The sequence below is a fragment of the Ascaphus truei genome, chromosome 4, assembly GCF_040206685.1.
Source record: "Ascaphus truei isolate aAscTru1 chromosome 4, aAscTru1.hap1, whole genome shotgun sequence".
In the NCBI taxonomy this organism is placed as follows: Eukaryota; Metazoa; Chordata; class Amphibia; order Anura; family Ascaphidae; genus Ascaphus; species Ascaphus truei.
In genome coordinates, this window is record NC_134486.1 from 347098547 (window position 1) to 347116414 (window position 17868).

The 17868-nt window shown below is 41.3% G+C and overlaps 1 protein-coding gene across 1 annotated transcript in view; it reads left to right on the forward strand.

The window, feature by feature from the left end:
* The window catches only part of CSMD1 (CUB and Sushi multiple domains 1), a 2556145-nt gene that overhangs the window by 2081330 nt on the left and 456947 nt on the right, over positions 1-17868 (forward strand). Inside the window, exon 31 of the mRNA XM_075598211.1 lies at positions 15742-15858. Within this exon, the coding sequence (XP_075454326.1) occupies positions 15742-15858 (117 nt within the window). The remainder of the gene's footprint in view (positions 1-15741; positions 15859-17868) is intronic.

Below are 17868 nucleotides of genomic sequence, written 5' to 3' on the forward strand. Positions count from 1 at the left end.
AGCGTCCCCCTTACCCCTGCTGCCTCTGCAGCCTTCGGGGATGGCGTGGAACCTTGGGCCGTGTGACCGGCACCAGAGTGACGCGCTGCACGCGCCAGGGAAATCCCCAAATGAGCCGCCGGCTTGCCGTCGGCTCCCCCACACCACGGCTACGGCCGTGTTCGAATAAACAGTGTTGCCACTGTATACAATCCCACTCCACACACACATTTTGTAAAGCGCTGTATATACTGTGGGCGCTTTATAAATGTATATTTACACACACACATACACATACACATATACATACACACACACTCACACGTACTCTTACATCACTAACATTCAGGGACCATTTAACACCTTAAGTCATAAATCGCATACTGCACAGGGGGGAGGGATAGGCTTCAGTCACAGATACATTCTAGGATGCACTGTTTCTACGTAAAACCTTTCTTGCTTTATCCATTGTAACACCGCCGGAAGAAGAGATCAGTGTATCTCGAAAGTTCGCACAAATAAAACAATTTCGTAAACCACAGAATGGTAGTGTCTATTCGTTTTTTTATTATATATAGTGGTACATCAAGAAACCCAACATTTTAATCCTCCAAAATGGAACCTTCCTCAGGGGGATACAAGAGGAAGGTCTCATTTTGGAGGACCGAAACGTTGGGTTTCTTGATGTACCACTATTTTCACCAATACACTTTGTGAAGTTTTCTACAATTGAGTGCTGTCTCGTGCTTTACCAGACATTGGAACGGTAACGTATGTCTATATTATCCATATGGGGCAAGCACCTACAACCTATCAGCACCTAAGGAGTGCCAACTGTTCTATTTGACTATATATATATATATATATATATATATATATATATATATATATATATATATAGCAACTGTAAATATTACTGTATGCTCATTTGCATGTCTTAGACAGGTCTGCAACCCTGTCTTCCCCATTATCGCCCAGCACACAGCGTTATATACATCCACACCGGGGGAAGGACCAGCACAGATAACATTCCAATAGACACTGTTTATAGTATAGCTTTTGCTTTCTTCATTCATTGTAACATCGCCGGAAGAAGAGATCAGTGTATCTCGAAAGCTCGCACAAATAAAAACATTTCGTTAGCCACAGAACGGTATCATCTATTTATTTTTTGATTATATTTTTATATATATATATATATATATATATATATATATATATATATATAGCTCAAATAAAAAAGTCACTTGAGAGCACATTCACATGTCTTAGACAGGTCTGCCACTCTGCCTTTCACCATTATCACCTAGCAAACAGTGCTTCCACTGCAGCAAGGGATTCTGGGAAATTACATGCAAATGACATGTGAATGTGCTCACAAGTGATCTTTTTATTTGCTATATGCTATACGGTGGAGGTTTCTTGTTGCCTTTTTCACCCACCATACCTTGAAATGTGATAGTAAATCCTACAGCCTTGAAAATTCCAAAGCCAGTACAACCAACCTCACGCTGATCAGACCCATTAAAGTTAAAACATGTCTGTGAGTGGATTCTTTGCATCTGATTCCCATGCTGTGCTTAAAAGCTATGTTAACAGCAAGCATTAGCTTATAAGGGTTCCATGTAAAAATGGATGTCAGGCAAAACGTGACTTGGTGTGCACATTTGCATGTAATTTCCCAGTCTCCCTTGCTGCAGTGGAAGCACTGTATCCTAGGTCAGTGGTGTGCAAACTGGGGGGCATGCCCCCTTGGGAGGACACAAGATTATTTAGGGGGGGGGGCACAGACGGCCTGCGGCAAAACCTGGGGGCGAGCAGATACTGTGCACGGGTGGCCAAGAAGCTCAAGCTCTGTGCTGCTGCTTCTCTGTGCTGTGGCTTGCTGTGGGGGTGGGGCTTCTCTTTGCACACAGACAACTCCTCCTGTCTGTTTGCAGTAGCACACGGGGGACTTGAGCATGCTTGTACTTCCCCCCCAGGTGAAAATGTGTGACTGTTATGATTGTATATTGTGTTGTGTTTTGTTTCTGTGTTGGTTGTGATTGAGTGTGTTGTGTGTGTGTGTTGTGATATTGGTGTGATTGAGTATGTGTGCTGTGTATGTGTGTGTTGTGTGTGTTGTATCTGTGTTGGTTGTGATTGAGTATGTGTTGTGATTGAGTGTATGTGTTGTGTTTGTGTTTGTTGTGATTGAGTGTGTATTGTGTCTGTGTGCGTGTGTTGTGATTGAGTGTGTCGTGTGTGTGAGTGTTGTGATTGAGTGTGTGTGTGTGTGTGCTTTGTGTGTGTTGTGATTGAGTGTGTTGGTTGTGATTGAGTGTGTGTTGTGATTGAGTGTGGTGTGTGTGTTGTGTCTGTGTTTGTTGTCTGTGTGTGTGTGTGTGTTGTTTTGGTTGTGATATGAGTTTGTGTTCTATGTGCGTTGTGATTGAGTATGTGTTCGGTGTGTGTTGTGATTATGTGTGCTTTGTCTATGTTGTGATTGTGTGTGGGTGTTGTGATTGAATGCAGCGGTGCGCAAACTGTGGGGCGCAAGAATATCTATGGGGGGGTGCATGTGGCATGTGTCAAAACCTGGTGTGCGCGGGCCGGCAGACGCTGTGCGCGGGAGGGCGAAAAAGCTGTGCGCGGGCGGCCAAAAAGATGTGCGTGGGCAGGCAGTCGAAAAAGATGTGTGCGGGTGGGGGCGAACAGGATAGTGCAGGTGGCACGTGTGTGCGTGCACACCTGGGGGCTTTGGAGGTACGGGGGAGGAGCACGCTCCAGCGCTGTGATGTCAAACGCCCCTCTTTCCGTTGTCTGCCCTGCAATAGCGCTGTGTTCCTGCTCTCCTCCACTGGCAACCTGCTTCACTGCAATCCTCTGCAAGTGAAAGGGTCGGCTGCCACTATATCAATCATACTATGAATGTATAGTAATAATTTAAAAAAAAAGTGAAAACACCCAATTGAAAACGGAAAAAAATAAATAAATAATACATAATACTGTAGGTAGGAGTGTGGATGTTACCGGGGACAGCAAGCCAAAGAACAGGGAGAATTGTATTGTATTGTATTGTATTGTATTGTATGTCTTTATTTATATAGCACCATTAATGTACATAGCGCTTCACAGTAGTAATACATGTGGTAATCGAATAAATAACAGATAATATAAATAACAGATCATGGGAATAAGTGCTTTAGACATAAACATAACATTAAGGAAGATGAGTCCCTGCCCCGAGGAGCTTACAATCTAATTGGTAGGTAGGGAGAACGTACAGAGACAGTAGGAGGGAGTTCTGGTAAATGCGTCTGCAGGGGGCCAAGCTTTATGTATCATGTGTTCAGAATGTTCACAGTGCTATTCGTATGCTTCTTTAAGCAAGTGGGTCTTAAGGTGGGTCTTAAAGGTGGATAGAGAGGGTGCTAGTCGGGTACTGAGGGGATGGGCATTCCAGAGGTGTGGGGCAGTCAGTGAAAAAGGTTTAAGGCGGGAGAGGGCTTTAGATAAAAAGGGGGTAGAAAGAAGACATCCTTGAGCAGAACGCAAGAGTCGGGATGGTGCATAGCGAGAAATTAGGGCTGAGATGTAAGGAGGGGCAGAAGTGTGTAAAGCTTTAAAAGTGGGGAGAAGAATGGAGTGTGAGATGCGGGATTTGATTGGAAGCCAGGAGAGGGATTTCAGGAGGGGAGATGCTGAGACAGATCTAGGAAAGAGTAGAGTGATTCTGGCAGCAGCATTTAGGATAGATTGTAAGGGAGACAGGTGAGAGGCAGGAAGGCCGGACAGCAGGAGGTTACAGTAATCAAGACGGGAGAGAATGAGGGCCTGAGTCAGAGTTTTAGCAGTCGAGCAACAGAGGAAAGGGCGTATCTTTGTTATATTACGGAGGAAAAAGCGACAAGTTTTAGAAATGTTTTGAATGTGAGGGGCGAATGTGAGAGAGGAGTCGAGTGTGACCCCTAGGCAGCGTGCTTGGGCTACTGGGTGGATGATCGTATTTCCAACAGTAATGTGGAAGGAGGTAGTAGGGCCAGGTTTGGGAGGAAGTATGAGGAGCTCTGTTTTAGCCATGTTGAGTTTAAGGCGACGGAGAGCCATCCAGGATGATATAGCAGAGAGACATTCAGAAACTTTGGTCTGTATAGCAGGTTTAAGGTCAGGTGTTGAAAAGTATATTTGTGTGTTGTCAGCATAGAGGTGATATTTAAACCCAAAAGATGTTATTAGGTCACCTAGAGAGAGTGTACAGAGAAAAGAGAAGAGGTCCCAGGACAGAGCCCTGGGGTACCCCCACAGAGAGATCAATAGAGGAGGAGGAGGTGTTAGCTGAAGAGACACTGAAAGTACGATGGGAGAGGTAGGATGAGATCCAGGATAGAGCTTTGTTCCGAATACCAAGAGTATGGAGAATGTGAAGGAGAAGAGGGTGGTCCACGGTGTCAAATGCTGCAGAGAGGTCGAGTAATATGAGCAGAGTGTAATGACCTCTGTCTTTGGCAGCATGGAGGTCATCAGTTATTTTAGTGAAGGCTGTTTCCGTGGAGTGAGCAGTGCGGAAGCCAGATTGTAGAGGGTCTAGGAGAGAATAGGTGTTGAGAAAACGGAGCAAGCGAGAGAATACAAGACGTTCAAGGAGTTTAGAGGCAAAAGGCAGGAGGGAGACAGGTCGAAAGTTAGAAAGACAGCTAGGGTCAAGCTTGGTGTTTTTGAGTAATGGTATGACTGTTGCATGTTTGAAGGAGGATGGAAAGGTTCCAGAGCAGAGGGAGGATTTAAAAATGTGTGTGAGCATAGGGATTATAGTAGGAGCAAGAGGTTTTAGGAGATGGGAGGGAATGGGGTCAAGAGGGCAAGTGGTAGAGGGAGAAGTGGCGATCAACAGCGACACATCCTCCTCTAAGACAGTGGAAAAAGAGTCAAGGAAGGAAGGAGGAGAGTTAGGAAGAGGTGTAGGATGGGAAGAAGAAACAGAGGGGATGTTCTGACGTATGGATTCCACCTTTTCCTTAAAATAGTCAGCAAAGTCCTGAGCGGAGATGGAGGAAGGAGAGGCAGCTGAGGGTGGTTTGAGTAGAGTATCAAAGACAGAGAACAGTTGGCGTGTGTTAGACTTGTGCATGTTGATTAGTGCAGAAAAGTAGGCTTGTTTAGCTTGCGAGAGGGCAGAGTTGAAACAGGATAGCATAAATTTGTAGTGAAGGAAGTCTGCGAGAGTGTGAGACTTCCTTCAGAGGCGTTCAGAGGAACGAGTGGAGGAACGCAGCATGCGTGTGAGGGAATTTAGCCAGGGTCTAGGGTTAGAAGGGCGAGTAGTGAGAAAGTGGGGCATGTAGATCAAGAGAGGAGGACAAGACAGAGTTGTAGTTCCTGACCAGGTTGTCGGGGTCTGTAGCAGAGCTGAGAGAGGAGAGGGAGGAGTGTAAAGTGGACTCAAAGTCAGGTAAGTGAATAGAGCGCAGGTTTCTGCAGAACCGGGGTGTAGATGGAGGTGGAGAAGGGGAGAAGCGAGATAGAGAGAATGAGATGAGATGATGGTGAGAGAGAGGAAAAGGAGAAATGGAGAAATCGGAGAGAGAGAAGTTCTTAGTGAAAACCAGGTCTAAGTAGTGGCCATCCTTGTGGGTGCTGGCTGCAGTCCACTGTTGAAGGCCAAAAGAAGAGGTTGGAGAAAGAAAGCGGGAAGCCCAAGGGAGAGAGGGGTCATCAATGTGGCAATTGAAGTCCCCAAGGAGAAGAACAGGGGAGTCTGAGGAGAGGAAGAAAGAGAGCCAGGATTCAAAGTGAGAGAGAAAGGCAGAAGGGGGATGAGTAGAGGTAGGTGGGCGATAGATGACCACCAGATGAACAGGGAGAGGAGAGAAAATCTGGACAGTGTGAGCCTCAAAGGAGGGAAAAGCAAGAGAGGGAGGAATAGGAAGGGTTCGGTAACGACAGAGAGAGGAGAGCAGGAGCCCCACGCCTCCACCCCTGCCATCAGTGCGCGGAGTGTGGGAGAAGGAAATGCCACCATAGGAGAGGGCAGCTTCCAGAGCAGAGTCAGACTGAGTGAACCAGGTCTCAGTTATAGCAAAGAGAAGCAGGGAGTGAGAGAGAAAGAAGTCATGCACAGAGAGGAACTTGTTAGAGAGGGAGCGAGCATTCCAAAGGGCACAGGAGAAAGGGAAAGAGGAGGGAGGGTGGCAGGGGATGGGTATGAGGTTGGAGGGGTTGACACCAGAAGGAGTAGAGGTTGCAGTTGGCAGGCGAGGACGAGCGCATGTAGAAATAAGACAGGGACCAGGATTGGGAGAGATATCCCCAGAAGCAAGGAGGAGAAGCATGGATAGAAAGAGAATGTGTGAGGATGATTTGTAAGGGTGTTTTTTAGTGCAGGGGATATAGCTGTGTTGTGTCAGAGGATGCAGGTAAGAAAGGAGTTCATGTGAACAGAGAAGTGGTGAAGAAAGGAGAGATGGAGATATATGAATGGAGTTAGAGACATACTGAGGCTGGTAAAAAGAAGTGCATAATTTGAGAAGAAGTGAAGTCACTGCAAATATAAGTGGTAAAGGCAGCATCACAGCAGTAATGATGCAGTCTGGTATAGATGAGATCCTCTTTTCCAGCGTGAATAAAAAGGCAAATGGAAAAAAGGGAGGGGAAGGTAAAAAAAGGGGGGGGGGGGAAGGGAAGGGAGGTAGCAAAGAGGTGAATGAATGCACGTACGCTCTCCCAAGCTTGGCGCTTCGTGAGACAAACAAAATTGACATTGACGCGCGCTCAGCAGCAGTCAATGCACACACACACAGTCAAACACACACACAGGCACACACAAAAATAGCCCCGATCCACGCCGCCGCCCCCCCCCCCACGCGGGTGCTTGCAAAATTATGCAGGACACCCTGTGCTCGTGTTTGGAGAGTTGGTGAAATATGTAAGTATTTAGACATATTTGTATTTACATTGTATACCGTTTAATAAAGGTTTTTTTTCATGTGAGTTTGATTACATCAGGCAGGGGGGCCCAAGAAATTTCATGGATGAAAAGGGGGGCTCGGCATAAAAAGTTTGCTCACCCCTGTTTCTGTAGGTGATAATGGCGATAGGCAGAGTTGCAGACCTGTCTAAGACATGTGAATGTGTTCACGAGTGACCTTTTTATTTGCTATATTCTATCCGGTGGAGGTTTCTTGTTGCCTTTTTCACCAGCCATAACTTATATTTATATATTTATATAGACTTTTTATTATATTTATTTATTCACTACTTAAATTAGTTTTTAATTTAAGCTTTGAGCAAATAATTTACTGTGTATATATTCCATAAAATGTTGTTCCTGTTATCTGTATAATCCTGCCTGACACTTCTGAAATTGAAGACACTCACAGCTCCTGACAAGTGGGGATTATTATAGGACTGGAGCTAAAATTACAGTACTATGGAGTTATTTATCATTTGTCAGGCAGTTTTGATTTACCAATTAAATTGGGTTGTCCAGAATCTGTGGTAACAACACAAGACTCAATTTGGATATCACTGATAGAAACATTTCAGTCAGTCAAAGTAACAAGATAATACAAGAATATGTGAAATGATTTCTTTCGTTTGGTTGCATTTGTTGAATCAGCTGGGAGAACACTTTTGTAGCCCCAATCATAATATCAAGGACATGAAAGTAACAATTACCAATGAGTATTTCAGAACTCAGAGGGACAGAAAAATATGGGAATATAAACTAATGTAAACTTTTGATGCATTGAATACATGACTCAATTGGTGAAAATTATTGATGTCTCATTAAGTTATATACATACACTATACCTTTGTAATTGGGTATACCAATATACAGACATCCTGTTCTGTACATCTTACACCTTCACTCTAATAAATGACCCTACTTTTCCTTGTATTCATTGCTGCAATTCACTAACCATGTGCCCAGACACTTCAAACCCTTACCCCAATTCCTTACCAATTTATCTTTCCCTTTTCTGCAGTTCCATGTTACTGTGTGTTTAACAAAAATTTAAATATGTATACCTAGACTTGATATAATTGAATCCTTTTATAAATATGACATGACTACAGTATTTCAGATTAATTTGCCCGAAGAAAGAACTTTGTGGTCCTGGCAGCTTGTCCTCCTTTTATCCATTAGTTATATGTTAAAGGTATCACTTCTACCGATATATCTACATAAATCTACCAATACCTATACCTACCATATATCACTACTTTAGTGTGTCTGTACCTTGAATACTGCACCTATTTCACATATATGTAGCTCTTGGCAAATAGTTGTTTCATTTATTATTTTGTATTTTTAAACTTAGTGTTACAAACTTGCTTACCTGGAATCCCACAGTAGAATAATTTGCTTTTTATAGGGGTATAGCAGAAAATGGGGGAAACAGAGAGCCCCTTAGATTATATAAAAGGGCGGGAAGCTCCTAACTCAGACATTTTCATAGGTGCTGATCTGGACAGCGTGCTTGGGCTACTGGGTGAATGATTGTACTTCCGACAGTAATGTGGAAGGAGGTACTAGGGCCAGGTTTGGGAGGAAGTATTAGGAGCTCAGTGTCAAATGCTGCAGAGAGGTTGAGATATATGAGCAGAGTGTAATGGCAGCATGCTTTGGCAGCATGGAGGTCATTAGTTATTTTAGTGAGGGCTATTTCAGTCGAGTGAGCAGTGCGGAAGCCAGATTGTAGAGGGTCTAGGAGAGAATGAGCATTGATTTTGAATCAGGGGAACGTGGTTCAATTCCCAGTGTAAGCTTCCTATTACCTTTAGCAAATCACTTTATCTCCCTGTACCTAAAGCACCAAAATCATAGATTGTTAAACTCATCTGAGCAGGTTGTGTCTGTAAATAATCCTATGGGCTGCAAACCCTACACTCTACTGTAATTGTGAAGCGCTTTAAATCCAATAAGGAGAAAAGCGCTATATGAAATAAAGTTATTAAAGTTATTAACCGTCTCTTAAATATATCTATTATAAATGCCATCACAGTGTCCATTGGTAATACATTCCATATTTATTTATTTTTTATTTTGTATATATGATTGAATAAAGGGGGTCTCTGGAGCTGGACCTCATTAATTTCAGCTCAGGGGACCCCTTGCTTCCAGAGGTACTTACCTCCGAAGGGAGTTCCAGTATCTCCAGCAGTTTCTGCCATTTAAAGCTCCCATGGCACATGGACCAATAGGAAGCTACACCAGGTGACGGTACCACTTCCTATTGGTCCACAGGCCGCGGGAGCTTTGAAAAGCAGCCATAATGTGAACCTTGGAGTGGCTACAAGCATGTATTATGGAGGTATGTATCTCAAGAAACAGGGGTCCCTGGAGATAAAATGAATGGATGTTCAGCTCCGGTTACACCCTACTTTAACCCTGTATTAAAAAAAATGATATATATATATACTTTATTTCAGTGTGTGACGTTAGATTGATATATTTGCCGTAATCTCTTTTTCTTTTTGCAGTCTCTCCCTTCCTTCTATTTTTTTTAAAGTGACAATATTACATTAAGCAGGAATCCATGTGGGATACATTTTCTAATTACTTAGAGAGTAGAAGTAAAAGGGATAACCAACTAGAAAACATGTTTCATGATGGAGAGATAATATCTCAGAAGATTTTGATTTATCTTCATGCTTTCTCCGTCTTTCTAAAATAATGGAGAAAGAAATATGTTTGGTTGGATAAAACCCCATTAGAGGAATATATCAAATGGGTTTAAGAGTTTTTAAAACCCCGACATTTGGTATGGAAGATAAAAAGTTTCTAGTCGAGTGGACAAGTATATTGGATCACTGTTTTATCAGTCTAATGAAATTACTCCTCGTCATAGAAAGAAATAAAGAGTTAATTAGAATAGATAAACAAATAGTTCTTCTGAAACAAGAGATTTTTTTAAATCTCAGATCTTAAGAATTTAGTTCAAAAGATCTTGGAGCTCAAAAAGAATTTATAAAAAATATGAGAATCACATTATGAATGTTAAAAATAAAAAAATTCAGAGGGACAAATTAGACTATATGTTACACCGTAATAGAGAATGGGATACAAATAGAACATATACGAACACTAGAAAAAAAGGACACATACTGTATCAGGTCCGTCAAAAGGGAAGGAAAAATGACCCGTATATTCCACCCAATCAAAGGGAGAATTATAAGCAGTGGTTGACAAATCACCAAAAAATCTACTCGCCACACAAAAAAATCTACTCGCCACCTAGTACCAAACGTGTGCTGCTTGGGCCAATATTTACTCGCCCGGGGGTTAAATCCACTCGCCCGGGGAGAGCAAATGTATAGGTTTGTCGAACACTGATTATAAGGATAGTATAAGAAATAAAAAATCTAGAAATAATGACTAAAGAGTGTAGATACCCCTCTCCAATAGATTTTAACACCTGGAAACAGGCGCTTTGGATCCCACTTTTGAGATGGAGGCTAGAAGAAAGGACCCCCTTTTAAGGAGCATTGGGTCTAAAAAACAAAAAAACATTGTGGAGGGTGGAGCACCCTACATTTCATCATCAAGGGAGTCCAATAAGGAGGAAAATAAGTTATCAAGAAGAGGAGTACGAGGAGGGAGAAAGTCCACCCTCCAAAATGTATATCCACTTCTAGATGTGCTTAAATCTAATGGGATTTTTAATTTATCAGATATTAATCTGACATCCCATCAGATGAATATACTAAGTAAGGGTTTGACTTTCCGTCCCTGCTCATCCCCAAGGACTTTGATCTATTTTTGGACCCCCAGAAATATGTAAGAAAACTAACCCTTAAACGATATTTTAGCAAAATGGGTGTTGTTGAGGTTCCACAACGGATATAGATATAGATCACCTTGATTGCACAGCTGAGGCAGCTGCTATTTTAGATCTGGTAGATCTATTGGAAGAAGGGGATATATAGGGGAATAACTCTTCATCTATCATCCATTCTGGTTTCAAACCAACTTCAATCTTTTACCCTTATCATGCAAAGGGACAATTTGTTGAAACATTCAGCAAGTTGGTGGAGGAAGATTTTTTTCAACTGTGTTCCGGTACAAGCAAATTTAGACATAATTCAAATCAACAGGAACAAATAGATGTTCTGGTTGTGGTTGTTTGACATGGTCTGGCATAGCACAGCAGATTTGGTGCTGGCTTATTTAAGACCCCACTAGATGGTCAAAATATAATATAAATATGATTTCATATTTGCACGTTTTAGTAATGAGAAAATGATGGTGACAACACCATTTATACTACAGTATGTTTACTCCTTCCAAAGCGAATGTCAAAACAAATATTCAAACCAAATGTGAATGTGCATAGAAGGAAAATGCATCGAAATGTGTGATATAAAAAAAAAGAAAAAGCGTATTTTTTAGATTTAGCCGCGAATATTCGTGGCTGTGAAGAAATGCCATATTAGTGGCGAAGATTGTGTCTGTAAATATTCCTACGGGCTGCGTATTGCATAATATACTGTAATTGTGAAGTGCTTTGAGTCCCATTAGGAAAAAAGCGCTATATGAAATAAAGTTATTATTATTATTAGATGCATCACTGGCCTAGAGTCATCATTCACCATTAAAAAATACTTAATATCGTACACGGGGGAAAAAAATACTTATTCCGCAATTTTATTACCAGAGTCATCAATATTTGCTGGGGTGCAATATTTTAACACTAGTTGTGATGCGGTAATTAAAGCATTCAATAATTACCGCATCTATATTGCATAAGGGAGGGCAATGCCATATTTTTACTATAGGGTGGCATAATATCAATTATTACATAACCCTATGGTAGTAATTAAATCAATACTTGATGCCTGTAGCTACCAAGGTATACCACAGACATGAAAAGGGTTAATTTCCTCCGGTTACGCCATTTTGTGTGATGTCACTGTATTTTACAAGTTTTTGCCGAGGTAAACCCTCCTACATCCTCTTTTTTTACTTGTATTGTCTTTCTGATAAGGACATGATTGGATAAATGTGGACAAAACCCTTGATTGACAAACATCATTCAAAGACCCTGAATAAAATAAATATGTGCTTCATTTCCAAAGAAACAAATACTGCAAAAAAATTGACTTAAGCATTGTTACAATTAATAGGAAGCAAATTAGATATATTTTTTTGGATAAGTTACCGGGGATTGCACCTTGTAATGCTTCTTATTTTTCACGGTACAGATGCAATGTTATCTAAGTTCGTTTTGAGTGCGAGGAAACTGCTGCTGAATGGATCCTGACCTGATCCGATCTCATCTTCCTTACACCTAAAAGCCCAAAAATCTGGCTGACCTGAAGGGATTAATGCAGCGGGGGTCCCTGCTTCTGAATGGCACTCCCGCTGCATTAATTCTATTGGGCCACCATGAGTCTAAGAGATGAAAAGAGAGAGGCTGTCCCTTTTTCTGTATCTCTCCTCACAGCTCTTACAGCAGATCGCACTGTTTTTATTATTATTTTTCATATATTGGATTGAAGCAGGGGGTCTCGGAGGTGAAATGCATTAATTTCAGGTCTGAGGACCCCCTGCTTCCATACTGTAGGTACAGGCCTCCGTATTGTGTACCAATATCTCCTGCAAGTTTAAATATCTCGTGTCACAGCCCACGTGACCAGAACATTTAAACTTGCAGGAAATACAGGCACCCCATACCTGTGCTGGTGGCGGCCTTGTAAGTTTAACACCACGGGAGTCCCATTCAAAAACCGTCGTTATCATACTTGGCGGTGATCACGGCTGCACTTGGGCCATGGTCCACCCGCTCCAAGTACAGGGGGATCTTGTATCTCAGCACATCTGTAGGTCTCACAAATTACTCTACAAAGGCTGGAAGATAGAAGTGTCAGAAATGTTTTCCTGTTGGGAAACAATCCTTTTTTGGCAATTTTATTTAAGAATACCGTGCAAAGTTCTCTTTCTATATGTTTGACATTTGTTGGTGGAATAAACGTATGCCATTTCTTACTTTATTTACATGTTCTTCTTGTCCTCAGCTATGCAATATTTAAATAAACATATCTCTATTCTTTAAACATGGTCTCACTATTCTCTTATCAGCTACATGAAATTGCACAGTTTACGGAATATGAAGTTACAGTACACTACACTTCTCAAATCTCAAGGAGAAGTCATCACACATAGTTTTACAAATGATAAATGTTTACAAATAATTTAAATTCTGTGTTTATGTTCAAAGATAACTTTTTCAAACACTGCAGCATTTAATGGCATTAAAGTAATTTCATCATAATCAGCAAGTTCGAGTATTACCAGCAACCTGTTTTATGGACTTTTACCAAACATATTATATCCTATTTAAGTGAACATTAAAGTACTATATACAGAGTTTGTTGTGGGATCTTGGATTGCTAAATAATGTATATTATGCGTAAATTTCACAGGTTTTAATCAAGCTAGGGTTTACTTGCTAGGGTGACGAGATTTGTCCCAGCAAAAACCGCTGACCTGCACAAGCGCAAAGAGGGCTTGCCAACCGTGCATGCGCGATCGACACTTCCCGGCTTCTTGTGCGCATGCACAATTGGCACTTTACGACTGCTCATGTGCATTCAGAGCTTGTCGGTCGCTCATGTGCAAGAGCAGCCGGCAAGTGCTGATCGCGCATGTGCATGAACAGCCAGGAAATGCTGATCGTGCTTGTGTAGTCGGCGCACGCCAATGGGACAAAAAACCGAGGCAGAGCCTGAAAAACCAAGACTATCCCAGCTAAACCAGGATGTCTGGTCACCCTAACAATTGCTCGCCGATTTTGCAACACAGTATGTGAGCTTTCAATATGTTATACTCTATATAGTATGACTTCTTCAGATACACCTCTACAGCAGTGGTTTCCAACCTTTTTCTGGCAAAGGAACCCTATGTAAAATTCTGAGGAAACCCAACCCTCTCTATCAGCGAGTCTGACATTTGCATCGTAAATTCGTCTGTTTATGGTACAACTTTAAAATTACCTGAAATTTACAGGGAACCCTTTAGGGATACATGGTGAACTCAAAGGTTCCTAGGAAACCTGGTTGAAAAACACTGCTGTACAGCATCTGAACTATTACAATCCCCTTTTTAAGGCATTGTAAGGTAACTACATGATTTAACTACTTACATTGCTGCACATATTTGAAAAGGTTTCAGGAAAATAACCTATTGAGTCTATTTGATCATTTGAATGACGGATTGTTTAAAACACCAATCCTCTGCTCCAATTTTTATTTTTTAATTGATCGAGGTCCCCTATAGCTGAATTGTTAATTTTTTAACTTGTGGGCCCTTCCACCCACATGGTTCTCAAGTGTTTTGGGAAATTGATATGGCCACCATTCAAGCATCACTTCCACAAACCAGCAGGAAGCCACACTGTCCTCAGAGTTCATATTGGCTTACTGTTTGGAGTACTCATGAAAGCATATTTTAAAAATGCAAACACTGTGAATCTTCTATTTGCAGCCTAATTAGAGTACTGTAAGGATTTCAGGAAATATAATGCAATGTGAATTTAAAAAAAAAGAAATATTGGATATTTTGAATATATAGCATATTGTGTGTATTTTTATATATATATATATATATATATATATATATATATATATATATATATATATATATATATATATATATAAAAATACACACAATATGCTATATATTCAAAATATCCAATATTTCTTTTTTTTTAATTCACATTGCATTATATTTCCTGAAATCCTTACAGTACTCTAGTTAGGCTGCAAATAGAAGATTCACAGTGTTTGTATTTTTAAAATATGCTTTCATGAGTACTCCAAACAGTATATATATATATTATATATATATATATATATATATATATATATATATATATATATATATATATATATATATATATTATACACACACCATACACATTTGAAGTTATGGTGGGTGAAAAAGGCAACAAGGAACCTCCACCATATCTTAGACAGGTTTCCAACTCTGCCTTTCACCATTATCACCTAGCATACAGTGCTTCCACTGCAGCAAGGGATTCTGGACAATGACATGCAAATGAGCACACCGTGTCACCTTTTGCCTGAAATCGATTTTCAGGCAAACAGGTTCCATGTTAAAATGGATTTCAAGGTGACACAGTGTGCTAATTTGCATGTAATTTCCCAGAATCCCGTGCTGCAGTGGAAGCTCTGTATTCTAGGTGATAATGGTGAAAGGCCGGGTTGCAAACCTGTCTAAGACATGTAAATGTGCTCACATGTGATCTTTTTTATTTCATATATATTTTTTTGTGCCGGCTATATAAATCTCCTGTATTATACAGACATACCCCGGTTTAAGTACACTCGCACGTAAGGACATGTCGCCCAATAGGCAAAGGCAGCTCGGGCATGTGCCTGTCAGCCCGTCCTGAACAGCAATACCGGCTCCCTACCTGTACTGAAGCTGTGCACAAGCAGGTAGACTATAGAGCCTGTTTCAAATGCGTTATTTACATCAGTTATGCCCGTATATGACGATTGCAGTACAGTACATGCATTGATAAGTGGAAAAAAGGTAGTACTTCACTTTAAGTACATTTTCACTTTACATACATGCTCTGGACCCATTGCATAAGTTAATGCAGGGTATGCTGGTATAAACTAATACAGGAGATTTACATACAGTAGCGGGCACAAAAATATAAAAATGCAATTAAAAGCACTTGACTTCAAAAAAGTAAATCATGCTAAATGTTAATAGACTGTGAAATGAAATCATTTATTTTTCTCTTTCAGCTCCTTGTGGAGGGCAATATACAGGATCTGGTGGAGTCGTTTTATCACCAAATTATCCAAACAATTATACTGCTGGGCAGACTTGTCATTATTCAGTAACTGTTCCAAAAGAGTTTGGTAAGATTTTCAATACTTTTGTAGCAATTAGTCCAGTGTTGGTCCAATATATACAAACACATGTATTCAATATGTGGCCATTTTCCCCATGTCTAAGGGAGCTACGTGTGCTGGATACCTGTCTGGCATATAGGAGGCCTGATCCTCTGCCATTGGTAGACGGGGTGATCGCATTCTATCTGATGACCGTGCCTCCACCTGGGAGGGATCCTCTCGCTGCAGGATAACTCCTCACAGTACCAATATAGTGCTTAGAAATATGCACACAAATGTATATAACAATTGGTTTACTGACACAATAATATAATAACACCCACAACATAACGTCCCCACAATACAATAACCCAACACCACAATAGTGAGTCCCCCAAAGTACTGAGGGTGCCCTGGGCACCTGTAACCCGATGTTCACAAGAGCAGGCCCACCCAAATGTGAGGAGTAGCGCTACTCCCTTGTGTGTGTGGCCGTTGGTGCTCATTGGGTACCTTTCCTGGTCTCCGGTCCAGACAAGGACAACCTGAAGATGGTGATCCGTCGGACCGGACTGTGCTCCAACAACGCGGTTTACTGGATGCTCCGTCTCTGGGTGGATCTCCCGTTGGAATTTGTCCATGTAAATGTCTCCGAGTATGTGCCTGTGGTCTGGTCCCAGACCGCATGCCACACACACTGCGTGATGTCTTTCACTGGTGCACTAACTGTGGTGAGCTAAGGGGAAGCATCCCTATCTGTGGGCCTTCCCTTTAGTACAACAAGCTGAAAGGGGCTCAGGGCCTAACTGGGACCTGCGGGGCAACTCTAGGCCTAGTCCAGAGAAGCAGTGATCCCTGGACACTAGCTGCTCTGTTGCCGTCCTGCTCCTAACTGGCTTGGTCTCCCTTAGCGTGCCAAATGTATCTTCTTACTCCTCCGTTATCCCTGCTCTGCCCACATGGGAAGCAGCTCCAGAGGCTGCTGGGACTTATAGTACCATGTTGAGCCTGCCCCTAATGGCCACCACACTTTCCTCCATTGCGCATGCACAAGGATCGTACTGCGCATGCGCTAAATCTAAAATAGCCGCCGCCAGCACCGGTGGTCCATTATGGAGCTCCAGAGCTCCTTGATAGCCTGCAGCCTCCCCGCCCGGCACAGCGGTAAGAGGGGAGCTTGAATAGAAATATATATAAAAAAAATTGTTTCCGATATAACACCATAAAATATATACTATACAAATAATGAAAAGTGCAGTGCATTAGCTAAAGAAATTTAGGGCCATATTTACTAAGCTATGCAATTCCATAAGACACCTTCCAGTGCCAGAAGATACCTTATAGTCCATTCACTAGGGAGCAGCACAGCTCAGTAAATATGGCCTTGTATCTTGAAAGTACTTGACCCCTAAAATCATCCACCAGCAGTCTGCTTGTTGTCCTCAGGTTTACCACTGTTGGTGCTGCTCAGTGCAGTATCGGTTTGTGCACTGCCTACTTAATGGACTGCAGAACATGCTTGAGAGCAAGATATTTATATTCGTGTATCTTTCCTGGTAAAATATTTCCAAGGGAACACATTCATTAGAAATAGACATAGAGAAAAATGAATTCTTGTCTCAACAAGTTTACTATATTTTTACTACCATCTAGTGTACCCATAAACACAAATATAGAAACCGCAACTGAAAGCTATAGGGCATTTTATGTAGGAGCAATATTTTATCATTACCACATATTTCATTGTAAAATCTTTTAGTAGTGTATTATTTGGAGACATATTAATGTAATTGAAGTAATGCTTTCAGAGACTCTTAATGCCCATTATTATGATTTGGTTCAGAGCTAATTTATAACTCGGGCCTGTTATCTGCAACTTTTAAATAGCTACAGCATATATTCCTTGGCTAGACATGAGCTCATAACTGACCCAACAGAGAAACAGTATGCATTGTATTTTTTGGCATACAGTACAGTATGTTGTGGTGCTTTTAATTGGAATTTGGAATGCTACTACATTTTAAATTATTTAACTCA